The 17,053-nt window shown below is 43.4% G+C and overlaps 1 protein-coding gene across 1 annotated transcript in view; it reads right to left on the bottom strand.

Moving 5' to 3' along the window:
* PREP (prolyl endopeptidase) overlaps window positions 1–11,166 on the bottom strand; it is a 208,517-nt gene extending 197,351 nt beyond the window's left edge. Inside the window, exons 1-3 of the mRNA XM_077487181.1 lie at window positions 10,998–11,166; window positions 4,870–4,944; window positions 2,446–2,579 (exon numbers count right to left, since the gene is read on the bottom strand). Of these exons, the coding sequence (XP_077343307.1) occupies window positions 2,446–2,579; window positions 4,870–4,944; window positions 10,998–11,060 (272 nt within the window). The 5' untranslated portion in view covers window positions 11,061–11,166. The remainder of the gene's footprint in view (window positions 1–2,445; window positions 2,580–4,869; window positions 4,945–10,997) is intronic.
* Window positions 11,167–17,053: the final 5,887 nt, after the last annotated feature.

Here is a 17,053-nt window from a genome sequence, read left to right as displayed (position 1 = left end):
ACATGCAGGGAGAGAGGTGAGCGTGCGTTCACACAAGCAGCATTGGGATGCATTGCCCAAAGCAAAAACAAGGTACTCTGCCTTATGTCCTATAGCTTCAGTTCACACCAGATCAATGTGCTGATGTGCACTGAAAAAAGGAAACAACTGAAATGCATGCTGACAACGCACGTGCCTTATTTGTACAATAATGTACACGCTGTGGTGTGATTGAGCCATTCATTTAAGTTAGTGGTCGCTGACAAACTAGTTGCACAAGAATACTGAATCTTCTAAAAAAAAACAAAAAAAAAAAAACGGTCAGGTTTGTTTTGATGCACAAAGCAATCCTTTGTAAATCAAACCCAACATCAATATTTAGGAGAACCTAGATTGTTGTACAGAAAAATACAACTATGGCTGAGGTAGGAGTTAGGAGATCATATCCTACTGTTAAAATTTGCCTCCCTAGATACTCTCCAAATACCGGTTTTCTGATGGTCAGTATATGCATACTCACGGATACTGCCTTACCCTGTAAATAGGGCAAAATGTTGATGTTCAAGCACTGCACTGGGAGATGTGGGAGGGGGATATACCTATTATCCTTGTACATGTAGGAACAACTCTCATGATGGGACTTTAAAGGCAATAAGTAATAGATAATGTCTTGGGATAGATTAAAGTTTATAAATTCTTTATTGTTACAAAATATATACATATTAAAAAAAAAAAAAAAAAAAAAAAAAAAAAAAGAGTGGTTGTTAAGAATCTCTATATACAATGTACTCAAATTGAAATCACCAAAACAAGAAAAGGCAAGGATAAACACCCAACGCGTTTCAAAATTGCTTTTCTATCTTCTTCGGGGTGCATGAACATTAAAGAAAGGAAGGTACTTTCTTTAAAACAAAGAGTACATCTTGAAAGAATAACCAGAATTAAAAAGTGACTGCATATTGTCATCTAGACATCCCCAAAGAGGCATCGGAAACCAGTGCCCAGTCAATGAAACACTGGTGTTGGATAATCCACCGTGGAGAGAGTAATAATGTATGCTAGGTCTGGAGTGTCTACAATGCCAGGAACTTATAAATTGTTTCATTACATGGTCATCAAGGGTAGAGGGATATTTCTTTAAATGGTGTACGAGTTGTATTACATCTGTATATTTAAACCATGCATATGGACATCATAGATCTGTCATGATATATTTGTCCAAAGGAATTAGGGTCAATGTATGGACATTGGACAAGAGGGTCGATGAAAAAGACTCTACCCCAAAGCCAGGCCTCCAAAATCTGGAGTCTGAGAATTAGTCTGTGCAGGTAGTCCCGTGGTCAGAGGACGAATGGGGATTCCCCAATTTTTATATTTAACAATAAAGACTTTACAAACTTTTTCAACTATCCCAAGACACCATCTATTACCTAGAAATTACTTATTGCCGTTAAAGTCCCAACAAGAGGGTCGTTCCTATATGTACATAGTTCAGGGATATTGGCAATTAATCTGCTATTACTCCTATCTTGCCTACCTTTTATCCTTATACCTATAAGTTAATCTTCTTTGAGAGTTCTGGTAGCTTTCTGGGGAGACAAACTTTTACATAAGGATATGACTCGGATCTTATAATGCCAGTTATCCTCAAGCAGCCTTAGGCCGCGTACACACGCGCGGACTGTTCGCCCAACTTTGTCCGTCCAACAGTTTCGGCAAACAGTCCGCTCAAACTTAGCATGGACGGACATGGCCACACACGACGGACAAACAGTTTGCTGAAACCGTGCGCGATGACGTGAACGGCACGTACGACGGGACGAAAAATACGACGTCCTATACACTGCATTATAGCTTTCGGCGTGAAATTCCTTTATGAGCATGCGCGCAACTTTGTTTGACGAACAAGCCTACACACGGGCGGACTGTTCGCTCAAACAAGGTTTCAGCGGACAGTTTTTCGGAAATTCCGAAAAACCTTGTCCGTCCAACTGTCCGCTGAAACTGTCCGCTGAAAGCCCACACACGAGCGGACTGTCCGCCCAAACACTGTTCAGCGGACAAAGTTGGGCGAACAGTCCGCCCGTGTGTACGCGGCCTTAGGCTCAGTTCACACTTTTGTGTTGGGGAAAAGCATGTTTTACAGCAACACACACCATTCATTCTGAATGAAACCAATCTCACCTTGCCAATGAATAGGTGTTTTACAGAATGCTGCCAGGTAAAGTTTATTTTTGTTTTCTAGGAAATTAAGGTGCATTGTAAGTTCATTTATTTTGAATTGCCTGCCTAATGCAGCATATGCAATATGTAATAAAACAATGCACCCTAGGGAAAAAGTGTGAACCTAGTCTAAGTTAACATTGTTCTACTACAGCATGTCAACTTTAATATGTCTAAAATATGCAAGACTGGATAATCCTAGAAACACATACATGGCAACCTCTGCATGAATGCTTTTGGTACCTTTTTCCTTTCTTGAAATGGCAGCTATACTTGGGATAGTCATAGAGTTCGGTCATCCGATCCTTAAATAGCTTTCGAACTGGACATTGCTCAAGAAAAGGCATTGTCAAATTATTCTGAGCTTCAACAAATGCCTGAACAAAAACAGAAAAAGTGCAATAATTAAATTTCATGACCAATTAAAAAGCATGGTAATTTACATCACAATGCCCTAGACCCATTTTCTGCTGCACTACTTCCATCATTATATTCTAACATTTTAATATGTGGTGAGCAACGCCAGAAAACAGTGAGGAGTTTCACTACCTTCTGTTCTTACAGGTAAGCAATCCTGCAAGTACAGGCTGCTGTGGAATATACATAAAAAGTTAATTCCCAACAAGAGTAATTCTTCATTCCACTATATCTAATATCGCCAACTTAAAGAGGCTTATTTTATTTTTTTAATCTTCATGCATTCTATGCACAAAAGGTAAAAAAAAAAACCTTCAGTATGCAGTCCCCCCCCCCTCCCCCCAATACTTGCACTCAAGAGGGGCAGGCAGGCCAGGAGCTCCAGTAATGAAAAATGTACTCTACGATGCCATACGTTACTGCCACATGTGCTCTGAAGTCTGGTATACAGTTCTAGACCTTAAGAGCCTTAAGAGCCTGTGCTGTAAACGGTGGCTGCCACATGCATGCGTGGGAGTGATGTAATCATGCTAATCATGTAGCTGGAGGACGTCAACCCAGAAGGAGCGGCGACAGCATGGTGCTGGAGAGAATCACTCTAAGGTAAGTCTCTCATTGTGTGCTAGTATGTGATGCATACTAGCACATTATGACATTGCCTTGCAGGGGATTTCCCCCCCCCCCAATCAACATCGGTTTACTACCACTTTTATTTAGAGCTTATTTTACAAGCTCTGCATCAGAGTGGGGCAGACAAGAGGCATGGAGTGTAACTTCTCTATAGTCCCATCTTACAGTGTAAAACAAAATGGCACTTCAAAAAAATAAATCACATAACATCTTTTTAACCCAAAAACTAAAATATGATATATTGCAGTTTACCAATCATTATGCCGCGTACACACGACTAGACTTTTCGACGGACTAGGTCCGACGGAACAAATCCGCCAGACAATTCGATCGTGTGTGGGTTTCATCGGATCTTTGCTGTATAAAAATCAGACGGACTTTAGATTTAAAACATGTTTCAAATCTTTCCGATGGACGCGAGTCCGGTCGAAAAATACATTCGTCTGTATGCTAGTCCGACGGATGAAAACCGACACTAGGGCAGATATTGGCTACTGGCTATGAACTTCCTTATATTAGTCCAGTCATACTTCATCACATTCAAATCCGTCAGACTTTGGTATGCTTGTGTGTGGCCAAGTCCATTAGTTCGGAAAGTCAGTCGGAACTCCGCCGGACCTAGTCCGTTGAAAAGTCCAGTCGTGTGTACACGTGTGGTGGCTGCATTCATTTTCTTTTTTAGGATTTTTTCCTTTATTTCCCTTGGTGATCTGGCTAGAAACACACTTCCTGTCTTAGGGTGTCTCCACCCTAAAGGTGCAACAAATACACCTTTGGACAGCAGCATTGTCAGTCTGGGGGAGGGCAGTGTTAGACCCCATACACATTATTAGATTTTCTGCAGATTTTTGTCTTCAGATTTACCAAAATCATATAATATGAGGTTTCAATTTGTATGCAATCAGGCAGGCCCTTGCACTACATGGTTTCAGTAACTCTGAAGACAAAAATCTGCAGAAAATCTAATAGTGTGTATGGGGCTTTAGACTGGCAGATTTAGAAGGATTTGACTAACAAATTGAAGCTGAACTCTATACAACAGTTTAAAAGCTGTTTTTTTTCCTTTTGTGACAAAGGTTTTACATAAATAAAAGCTGATCATTTTAAGCACCCCTGTCAGTGGTAAATGATGTGTGAACAGCTTGGTCTGTTAAAGTACATTGAAAATAACAGACAGAAAATAAAGAAAAAGCCAAAAAAAAAGAAAACAAACCTGAACGTTAGTACCACTCAGTGCTGTCCAAACCCAGCCAGCCGCAGCAACTCTCAGCTTCTCGCAAATATTTACAGGCTGCTGCAGGGCTGGATGATGCACCTGTGCCTTCAGCCCACAAGAAGACACTAAAATCTCATGCACAGGGGTTAATCATCCAGTGTGCATGAGGCCCAATTCAAGCTGCAGGGACACTCATCAAGTGCAATGCTTGTGCTGGGCTCTATTATTAGATGAGGTCTGTATACACTACACACACAGAAACATGGATAAATCTAAATCCTGGATTAAATGTATATTTTAAAATAAATATTTTATACAATTTAACTTTATAAAGTTGAATAAGCATAAACACAATATAAACTTTACCAAAAAACACTTCAGTATCTCTTTAGACAGATAATCACCTTTGTCTTATCACTGTCAGGATCTTCCAGCCACCTGTATGGATCAGCAACCTTTACACCATGGTAGTCATCAACCTTTAATACAGAATAACAGCTAATCAATGGGTTGTTTTGCACATATACATTTATTTTAGAGAGTAAAGATAGGCCAAACACCCTCCGGTTCGGTTTGCAGCAGAGCTCCTGAACAGGGGAAAAGTTCGAACCCGAACCCCATTGAAGTCTATGGGAGCCGAACAGCAAAAATCAAAAGTGCCCCTTTTGAAGGCTTATATGCAAGTAATTGGCCATTAAAGGGTTATGGTGGCCCGGGTACTGCCCTGGAGGACATGCATCAAGGCGTAGTGATCTTAATGATGCTTTAAGTGCAACAATAAAAAAAATTAATTCCCTAAAATATAGTGCCGGGGGGGGGTCCCTTAGTTTTCCTGTAAAGTGGTGCATCTTTATTATGTACAGAACATGCTCATGCTGCAGCAAAAATTACATTTCTAAAAGAAAAGAAAAATAAATAAATAGTCAAATCACATTTAAATTGACTCGTGGTCACAGTTTCCGCCACCAGGCTATTGAAAAAAAAAAAAAGAAAGAAAGAAAAAATGGGCTGCCACACCCAGTCCATACCAGACCCAGACCTGGCCCCCACTGCTGAACCATATCAGCCACATGCCCTCAACATGGGGAGGTGCTTTGGGACAGGGGCCCCCTTGTCCCCATCAACATGGGCTGCGGTTGTGGGTGTCTTCGGGCGGGAGGCTTATCGGAATCCGGAAGGGGGCTCAACAAGGGACCCCCCAGATCCCGGCACCCCCATCTAAATGAGTATGAGGTACTATGTACCCCTATCCATTCACCAAAAAAAAAAAAAAATTGTCAAAAAGTAATAAAAAAAAAAAAACTGTTTTTGCCAATTCCTTCATTAAAAAATAAAAAAACAATGTCCCCCTATGTAAATCCATCGTCAATCACACCGTCCCCAAAATAGAACAAAAAAACACTCTGCTTTCATTGACGGCCAACTGCCGAATGTTTCATCCGTCATTTGACAGTTCCTATAAAAGGTAAGGGTGGGGCCACCTGGTGACACCACCCCCCTTGTGACATCACGGACCATGCTGGGCCTTTGACGTCACAGGGGCGGTGCCACCAGGTGATGTTGCTGAGTGGCCCCACTCCATAGCTATATAAGAAATGTCAAATGGCCGCCCAGCCAGACCGCAGGAGCTCTTGTCGTGTGTGGACCTTTGTTGGATTTTGCGGGTGCGACGGGCATTGCGATTGGCGATGGATCTACACTGGGGGACATTGTTTTTTTTTTATTTTTTACTAATGGAGTTGTCAAAAACAGTAGTATAATAAATTACTGTGTTTATTAACTTTGTGCACTTTTTTTGGTGAAAGGGTAGGTGGGTACCTACCCCATACCCATTCACATGGTGGGGGGGAGCGATATCTGGAGGCCCCCGCAGACCCCCACAACCACAGCCAAGGGTTTTGGGGAAGAGTACCTAGTCCCCATCAACATGGGGACAAGGTGCTTTGGGGTGGGGAGGAGCAGAGCCCCCTTGCCCCAAAGCACCCCTTCCATATTGAGGGCATGTGGCCTGGTATGGGTCGGGGGGTGGCACTTGCTTGTCCTTGTCCCCCCTTTCCTGACCTGCCAGGCTGCATGCCCGGATAAGGGTCTGGTATAGATTGTGAGGGGACCCCACACCGTATTTTTATTTTGGCATTTTGGGGTTCCCCTTAAAATACATACCATGTCGAACGGTTTGCCCAACACTATCAGAACGGTCAACAAATCTATTTTATGTGAAGAATGTAATAAAGCGAACCAGTCATTTCACTTATGTTGCAGGTTGAACAAGACAGCATATTTTAAACTGACAACCTCCACCCACCCACCATAAGCAAGCTTGTTTTTTCAGTTTTTTAACAATTTTGTAAAATTGAAATGGGTGGCTTTAAGGCCGCCTGAACACATTTATGGGGCTCTCTCCACTGGGCCAACCTAGCCCCATGATGCCTGGGATCACAATAAACAATGTCAGAATGGTGAATGCAAAAATATTGAGGTGCATTGAGTTCTTGACTAAACTTGGGGTTTCCAGTGCCGACATAACTGTGGGCAGCAGGCTGTGCTAATTACAGGTTTCCCAGAAGACTGGGGGAGGGAGGGGGGGAGGAAATTTGCCTATCATTCTGAGTGGAAGTGGAAGCGGGCAGGAGAACTTAAAGTGGAGTTCTGCCTACGAAAAAAAAATTATTAAGAGTCAGCAGCTACAAATACTTTTAATATATGGACCCTTACCTGTCCAGGAAGCCCGCTATGTCGGCACCTGAAGCCGATCTTCGGATCGACTCGTGGGTGCTGCCGCCGCCCTTCCTAGTAAGGGAACCAGGCAGTGAAGACTTTCGGCTTCACTCCTGGTTCCCTAATACGCGAGTCGCGCTGCGCATTTTGAATGGTCCCTGCTGTTTTCTGTGACCTGTGTGTCTCCCAGAAGACAGCGCGGGGGGGCCCGAAATAGCGTAGTTCGCCACACAATGTGCGTCGCTTATTCGCCGGAAGTGGGAGCAAATACATGGAGTTGACAGGTATCTGCTCCCCCCTGAAAGGTGCCAAATGTGATTTTGGAGCGGAGAGGAATCTGATCAGCGGAAGTTCCATTTCTGGGTGGAACTCCGCTTTAAAGCAAAACTTTCCCCTTTTGGGTGAAGTTCTGCTTGAACTCTAAACTGATGAGCTGTAAAGCCATTTGCATCACCTACTGACAAGTACCATGTTGCATTTTGCAGGCACGTGCAGTTTTGAAGCTTGACATATTTGGTATCCATTTGCTTGACACAAAATAATCTTTTGTTTTGTACTGGGGATTAAATTGTGTTTGTCTGCAGTAAAACTCAGATTAGTGGAGCTTTTTTTCTGAAAATAAAAGATTTGATAAACAATTTAGGAAATATTGTGAGATAACAAAATTTGCAGCTACAATTGTTTTATTCTATGGGGTCTCTGCGTTCATAAAATATACTGTATACACACTATGACAGTCTTTAGAATTCCACCATACCACCACACCACAAATGGCGTGGGCAACAGATTCATATACTAGTTGTAAAAAGGAACATGAATCTGGGGTACCCATCATATGCAGAGGTGAACTGAGGCTGGAGCGCTCATAGAGGGACTTAAAGCAGTAGTAAAGGATGTAAAAAAAAAAAAAAAAAAAAGTAAATCCAGCATGGTAAAGGCATAACATGCTAGTATGCATCACATACTAGCACATTATGAAATATCTAACTTGAGATGAAGCCCTCCAGCGGCACAATGTCACCGCTTACAGGGCTTCCATCTTCACCTGGTCTTCCTTAGGGGTTCACGGGCTGTGGCTGCGTGAACGGCTGTGCCTTGATGAAGTCACCCCTTGCATGCATTCGGGAGTCACGGCCACGGCACAGGGCTCTGAAGGATCGGCAGAGATATGCCATTCCTTCAGGAGCGCATGCGCCGGTGACTAGAATATCTCCTAAACGGTGCACATTTAAGAGATGCTCACTGTACCTACAGGTAAGCTTTATTATAACCTTACCTGTAGGTAAAAATAAACTTTGAGAGTTTACTACCACTTTATTCCTCAGTGCAGCTGAACTCTCTCCCAATGCTGGAGCTGTCACGCAAACAACTCAGTGGTCGGGAGTTTTGTAACAGGATGGATGGAGCCCGATGGGGATTTAGAGACAGTATTTCCTAATCAGGTCTGCCCTTTCCTTCTGATAGATAGCAAGTGGGTCCATAGCCAATAGACAGCCTGGCTATAGAATGTAACCACTGCCAATCAAAAGGAGAGAGTGGACCTGATGGGGAAGTAGTGTCTAAGTTTGTGAGGTCTCTTCTGTAATAAAAAAACCCTGCCTGGAGGCTCACAATCCCCTGTAGATTAAACACGGAGGCAGTTCAGTTTACATTCCAGCACACTGCCTGTGCATTGGGATGAATACACTCCTGCAGATGTGTGGAATAACAACATCCTGTTGCAGCCAATCAAGACGGCCGAAGACCTGCACCCAGAAGAAGCCATTGAAATGATGTTGGCAGGGGACTTTGTGATAAGCATTTTTACCTTTAAACCCCTTTCACACTGGAGCTGCCCGTGCATTAGCGGTAAAGCGCCGCTTGTTTTAGCTGTGTTTTACCGCTGTTTAAGTGCCGTTTTTCGGTTGCTAACAGGGAGCTTTTAACCCCCGCTAGCAGCCAAAGAAAGGGTTAAAATCACCCATGTTGCAGCGCTTCAGGAGGGCTGCCCATTCGTTCCAATGGGCAGGATGTTTTGGGAGTGCTGCATACAGAGCTCCAAAACCGCCCAAAGATGCTGCTTGCAGGACTTTTTCTAATGTTTCACAAGCGCACCGCTCAAGTGTGAAAGCACTCGGGCTTTCACATTCGGGCAGCATAGGAGGCAGTTTTCAAGCGCTATTTCTAGTGCTAAAATGCCTGAAAACTGCCTCAGTGTGAAAGGGGTCTTAAGCGACAATCCACTACACAGGTGACACACCGAGATGTTTGTGCTTGTCTGAGCTGTCAGAAAAAAAAGAGGGTGGAGAACTGAAGTGCTAAGAACTGATTGGGAGGGAAGGGAAAGGAAGGGAAGGGAAGGGAAAGGAAGGGGAGTGAAGGGAAAGGAAGGGGAGTGAAGGGAAAGGAAGGAAGGAAAGGGAAAGGAAAGGGAAGGGAAGGGAAAGCCTAGACTCACATAACAGAGCTGAGGCTGTCAATCACAGGCTGTGTGTTGGAGATTCCTCCTGTCAATTCTTTTCTCTTGGTGCCAGGAAAACTTGTCAGAAGTAATTAATGCTGATGGTAGTAGAGGAATGATGCAGCAGACAGAAATGACACTTAGTGCTTTGGACTGAGACAAGTACACACTATAGAGCAGGGGTAGTCAACCTGGGATCCTCCAGCTGTTGCAGAACTACAAGTCCCATCATACCTCTGGGAGTAATTGTAGCTGCCAGCCTTGCAATGCCTCATGGGAAATGTAGTTCCCCAACAGCTGGAGGTAAGGATGAGCTCCGGCGTGTTCCCACACCCCAGGTGCAGAGCCCGCCAGGAACTGTGCTGCTCACCGGCAGTGAGACATTGTCCCGATGCGCGGTTGCAGAGATCAGGAAATGTATTACTGCCTGTGATTAGCACAGTGCCAACTTCCTGATGGGCTCTGCACATGCAGTGTGCGAACACGCAGGAGCTCATCCTTAGCTGGAGGGCCCCAGGTTGCCTACCCCTGCTATAGAGGGATATGCTTGGTTTATATTTCATGTCTGAGATTTACAACCACTCTATACTGTATGACAGGGGTAGGCAACCACGGCCCTCCAGCTGTTGTGAAACTACAAGCCCCATGAGACATTGCAAGACCCTGACAATCACAGGCATGACTCCTAGAGGCAGAGGCATGATAGGATTTGTAGTTTCACCACAGCTGTGGTGGTTGCCTACATCTGCTGTATGAGGTCATTACCTGTAAAAAATAATAATCAGAGTACAATTTTTTATCTCACGACTTTTTCTAGCCATCCAGCAAAAGCAACAATGGTGAACATTAATTATGTTCCCCTATCATATTGTAGTTAGTGGGAAGAATAATGCTCTCTATTTGTCCTGATGGCCATTGCCATCCTCAGGAATGAAAGCAAATGAAAAGAAAACATTCTGCGTTGTCACCAGAAAAGTAATAGAGAGGACATCGTCCAATGGGGGACACCTATTACATCTCCCTTCTACAGGACAGGAAGTGAAATCATCTGAATGGGACACAATAACTAAAGTTGATTTTATTGCTTCCCTATTCTACTTGAAAAGAAGAAAAAGCACGTTTTGTCTTTAGCTATAGATGACATGAGTAGAAGGTGAGGGCTGTGAGCCCCTGTCATGGCAATAAAACCATAGAAATGTGTAGGATGAATAGTCTGAACAGGCTCTGCATCCCATACAGTGATGAGGAGGTGGCCCCGGTGTGGAAGGCACAGCTACACTCAATGTACCCAGATCCTCCATGTTGATGTGACAGATGACAAAGCGATTTGCTGTCACTGTGAGGGATGACCAGGCGGTCCCAGCCTGCACTCACCGCACTCTCATCACGAAACGTCTCCGGATAGCGGAAGGTCGGCGTCTGCTTCATGTTATCCATTGGGCTGAGGAGAAGACAAAGCGATCTGCCACACACACTGATGACAACCGGCACCTCCTCTCGGCCTGAACAGCTTGCCGGCGCTTCCTAGTGACGACCTACCCCAGCCGGCCTGTCACAGTCCCCGCTACGCTGGGCTCGTCATCAGAAAGGGACAGAGGGCGAGGATTGGCTCCCTGCTGGGCGCTACCACATGGGGCTGTGGGGGAGCGCTACTCTGTATTACTGGGTGGCGTGTAGCAGAGCCGTGTATGGGGTGTCCGTAGTGTGTTAGTACAAGGGTCTAGTATTGATCATCTAATTGTATGGGGTGTCTGGAGGCACAAGGGTCAATTATCATGGGGTATTGATCTTATAACAGAGTATTGATCATATTATTGTATAGGGTGTCTGGAGGCACAGGGGTCTATTATCATGGGGTATTGATCTTATAACAGAGTATTGATCATCTTATTGTATGGGGTGTCTCAAGTGTGTGTTAGCTAGAGGGGCACCAAATAGAAATGTTGGTATCAAAATGGAGGATGCACTTGGCCGAAAATGACAGTTTTTAAAATACACAGTATCTCACAAAAATGAGTACTCCCCTCACATTTCTGTAAATATTGCATTATATCTTTATATCATGTGACAACACATGAGAGCCGGTTCACACAGGGGCAACATGACTGGCCACGACTTTGCGAGGCGACCTGGACACGACCTGAGCACACACCACAGAGCGACTTACAAGGCGACTTCAAGTCACCTCCAGGACAGGCAACTTTCCAGTGGCCAATCAAACAACAATCAGCTTTGTGGGAGGGAGGGGTTTGCCTGAGAAAACAATTTTATCTTCCTATATTGTTGCTTCAGTTAAGACACAAAGTTTGGAGGTGACTTCCATTGAGATCAATGGGTACAAGTCGGATTGAAGTAGTACAGGAACCTTTTCTGAAGTCGGAGCAACTTCAGTAGTGTACATTAAGACGGGTCTCATTAACTAACATGGAATTTGACATGTTGCGCGAAGTCGGATCCCAAGTCACCCGTGTGAACTGGCTCTGAAGAAATGACACTTTGTTACAATGTAAAGTAGTGAGTGTACAGCTTGTATAACAGTGTAAATTTGCTGCCCACTCAAAATAACTCAACACACAGCCATTGATATCTAAACCGTTGGCAACAAAAGTAAGTACACCCCTAAGTGAAAATGTCCAAATTGGGCCCAATGTGTCAATATTTTGTGTGGCCACCATTATTTTTCAGCACTGCCTTAACCCTCTTGGGCATGGAGTTCACCAGAGCTTCACAGGTTGCCACTGGAGTCCTCCTCCATGACAACATCACAGAGCTGGTTGATGTTAGAGACCTTGCGCTCCTCCACCTTCCATTTGAGGATGCTCAATAGGGTTTAGGTCTGGAGACATGCTTGACCAGTCCACTACCTTTACCCTCAGCTTCTTTAGCAAGGCAATGGTCATCTTGGAGGTTTGCTTGGGGTCATTATCATGTTGGAATACTGCCCTGCGGCCCAGTCTCTGAAGGGAGGGGATCATGCTCTGCTTCAGTATATCACCGTACATGTTGGCATTCATGGTTCACTCAATGATCTGTAGCTCCCCAGTGCCAGCAGCACTCATGCAGCCCCAGACCATGACACTCCCACCTCCATGTTTGACTGTAGGCAAGACACACTTTATCTTTGCACTCCTCACCTGGTTGCCGCCACACACACTTGACACCATCTGAACCAAATAAGTTTATCTTGGTCTCATCAGACCACAGGACATGGTTCCATTGCCTTTAGTCTTGTCTTCAACAAACTGCAGGCTTTCTTGTGCATCATCTTTAGAAGAGGCTTCCACCTGGGACAACAGCCATGCAGACCAATTTGATGCAGTGCGCGGTGTATGTTCTGAGCACTGACAGGCTGACCTCCCACCCCTTCAACGTCTGCAGCAATGCTGGCAGCACTCATACGTCTATTTCCCAAAGACAACCTCTGGATATAACACTGAGCGTGTGCACTTAACTTCCTTGGTCGACCATGGCAAGGCCTGTTCTGAGTGGAACCTGTCCTGTTAAACCGCTGTATGGTCTTGGCCACCGTGCTGCAACTCTGTTTCAGGGTCTTGGCAATCTTTATGTAGAGCAAAAATTCATTTTTTTTTTTTTCAGATCCTCAGAGAGTTATTTGCCATTAGGTGCCATGTTGAACTTCCAGTGACCAGTGTGAGAGCAATAACACAAAATTTAACACCCCTGCTCCCCATTCACACCTGAGACCATATAACACTAATGAGTCACATGACACCAGGAGGGGTGGGGAATGACAACTTGGGCCTAATTTGGACATTTTCACTTAGGAGTGTACTCCCTTTTGTTGCCAGCGGTCTAGTCATTAATGGCTGTGTGTTGAGTAATTTTGAGGGATCAGAAAATGTACTTTTAATCAAGCTGTACACTCACTATTTTACATTGTAACAAAGTGTAATTTCTTCAGTGTTGTCACATGAAAAGATAGAATAAAATATTTACAAAAATGTGAGGGATGTACTCACTTTTGTGAGATACTTTGTGTGTGTGTGTGTGTGTATATATATATATATATATATATATATATATATATATATATTTGTATTATATTCGACTTTCTAATAAATATCATGAATTTAAATGAACATGAATTTATTGTTGGCCATTATTTTACACCTTTAGCAGAAGAAAAGTTCAAGAAAAATGCATCCCCTTAAACTCTAAGTATGTCTTCACACTGGTCCATTGCGCTTCCATTGTGGTGTTAAAAATCTTGCTGCATTTTGGTTAGTTGACCACTGGGCACTTAAACACCCTTAATAACCAGACCAATTTTCAGCTTTCGGTGCTCTCACATTTTGAATGACAATTACTCAGTCATGCAACACTGGACCTATATGAAATTGTTGTCCTTTTTTTCAAACAAATAGAGCTTTCTTTTGGTGGTATTTAATCACCGCTCGGTTTTTTATTTTTTGTGATATAAAAGAAAAAAGACCAAAAATTCTGTAAAAAAAAAAAAAATATTAGTAATTTCTCTTCATAAATTTTGGCCAAAATTTATACTACTACATATCTTTGGTAAAAATAAGTACAAATTGGTGGATATTATTTGGTCTTTGTGAAAGTTATAGAGTCCACAAGCTATGGTGCCAATATCTGAAAATTGATCACACCCGAAGTACTGACGGCCTATTTCATTTCTTGAGACCCTAACATGCCAGAAAAGTACAAATACCCCCCAAATGACCCCTTTTTGGAAAGGAGACATTCCAAGGTATTCAGTAAGAGGCATGGTGAGGTTTTTGAAGTTGACATTTTTTCCTACAATTCTTTGCAAAATCAAGATTTTTTTTTCCTTTTTTTTTTTTTTTCACAAAATTGTCATATTATCAGTTTATTTCTCACACACAGCATATGCATACCGCAAATTACAACCCAAAACACATTCTGCTATTACTGCCGAGTATGGCGATACCACATGTGTGAGACTTTTACACAGCATGGCCACATACAGAGGCCCAACATGCAGGGAGCACCAGCAGGCATATTTGCGCAGCAATTTTTCGAACGCGTTAAAAAAAAAAAACTGTTTTGTGCTTCAAAAAAACAAAACAGTAAATTAGCCCAATGTTTTTGCATAATGTGAAAGTTGAAGTTACGCCGAGTAAATAGATACCTAGCATGTCACCCTTAAAAATTGCACACGCCCGTGGAATGGCGCCAAACGTCACTACTTAAAAATCCCCATAGGCGACATTTTACATTTTTTTACTGGTTATATGTTTTGAGTTACAGAGGAGGTCTAGGGCCAAAATTATTGCTCTCGCTCTTATGGTCGCAGTGATACCTCACATGTGTGGTTTGAACACCGTTTTCATATGTGGGCGGGACTTACGTATGCGTTCGCTTCTGCATGCGAGCCCATGGGGACAGGGGCGCTTTACATTTTTTTTCTTTTTTATTGTTCATTTTACTTTATTTATTTTAGGTTGACATTTTTTTCCCCCCAAAAATTTTTTTGATCACTTTTATTCCTATTACAAGGAATGTAAACATCCCTTGTAATAGGAATATGGCATGACAGATCCTCTTTACAGTGAAATATGGGGTCAATAAGACCCCATATCTCACCTCTAGGCTGGGAAGCCTGAAATAATAAAAAAAAAAAAATGGCAGGGTATTGCAGAGTATTGGCAGGGTATGGCAGAGTATTGGCAGGGTATTGGGTATTGCAGAGTATTGGCAGGGCATTGCAGAGTATTGGCAGGGCATTGCAGAGTATTGGCAGGGTATTGGGTATTGCAGAGTATTGTCAGGGTATTGCAGGGAATTGAGGGGTTACATTTCGGTGAGCAGTGATGTGGGCACTGCAGATGCAGCCCACAGTGCTGCTGACACCGATCTCTACTCCCTCCGCTGTACCGATTGGTACAGAGAGGGGAGGGAGGAACCGGCATCATAACATGTCGCCGGTTTGTTTACAAGTGATCGCTCCATCATTTGACGGAGCGATCACGCGCTAAACGGCCGCGATGAGCGGCCGTTTACCATGATGCGCTGGGTCCTGTGGACCCTGTGGTCACGGATGCTCTCGAGTGCGCGCCCCAGGGGGCGCGCGAGAGCAGAATTCTGGGAGGCCGTTAATTAACGGCCTCTCAGAGTTAAACAACCGCCCTAAAGCCGTTAATCGGCTATGGGCCGGTTGTTAAGTGGTTAAAGAATCCACACCAAAAGCACAGCTCCCCATTGAAATGCATTGAAAATGCAGCAAGAATGTATCAATAACCCTCCCATGTTACATTTTTGATATCGTTTTTGAGTCACATGAACTATGAAAAACACACCATAACTACAGTAAAATCACGGCAAAATTGCATGTGTTTTTAGTGCCGATTTAATCTTGGCACCTTTTTTTCTTATCAGCAAATTGCTGATAACACCATTTTCGGTGGTCGAAATTTCGGTGCAGTATTGATCCTATAGTAGAGTATTGATTATCTAATTGTATGGGGTGTCTGGAGGCACAAGAGTCTAATATCATGGGGTATTGATCTTATAACAGAGTATTGATCATCTAATTGTATGGGGTGTCTGAAGTGTGTGTTAGCACAAGAGTCTAGTATCATGGGGTATTGATTGATCTATATGGGTGTGGCTGGAGGCACAAGGGTCTAGTGTCATGGGGTATTGATCTTATAACAGAGTATAGATCATCTAATTGTATGGGGTGTCCAGAGTGTGTGTTAGCACAATAGTCTGGTAGTGGGCAGTGCAGTCTGACTAGACCAGCTACTGTGTATAGGTGAAATGCCACAAAAATAAAATGTAGGGAAATTGGCTAGTGCTAGTAACCTTTGTGGGAAGCTTTATACCCTGTTATAATATAATTTTCAAACTTGCCAACTCGTGTCTGTTTACACTGATCCCATCATTATTCTGGCATTTAATGTGAGCTAAAAATATTCTTCAACTGTCACTCGAGTTGGAACAAAACCCATTCAATCTAACAGTTTCCCAAAACAGTTATGTTCAAGGCATGTTGTGAGAAATAACAGTCAATAGGTGCTTGTGCTCTCTAAGAAACTGTCAAGCCATGAAATGGCTGCTGTCATAACTGATGACATCACATCACACAACGAATGCCGCATACACACAACTGGATATTTTGACAGCAAAGGTCTGATGGAATGAGTCCGTTGGACAATTCGATCATGTGTGGGCTCCAACGGACCTTTGCTTGCCAAAAATCCGGCAGACTTTAGAAATAGAACGTGTTTTAAATTTTCTCACATCTTCCAGGACGGCACACCTGAGAGATGAGAGGCTCCTCCCTACAGGAAACACAATCAATCGACAGCTGTTTTAAGTCCCCACCCTTCCCCTTGATCCTCAGTTTTTGATTGTGTTTCTCTCTACACAGCGAAACTGTTTGTTTTTTTCCAAATGACCCGAAGCCTGGGGCTGGTGGTGTC

The sequence above is a fragment of the Lithobates pipiens genome, unplaced genomic scaffold (genome assembly GCF_037356315.1).
Source record: "Lithobates pipiens isolate NorthernLeopardFrog02 unplaced genomic scaffold, aLitPip1_a1.2 Scaffold_18, whole genome shotgun sequence".
NCBI classification, from domain to species: Eukaryota; Metazoa; Chordata; class Amphibia; order Anura; family Ranidae; genus Lithobates; species Lithobates pipiens.
Note: the sequence above shows the minus strand (reverse complement) of the source record. Positions and strands in the feature narration are given on the sequence as shown.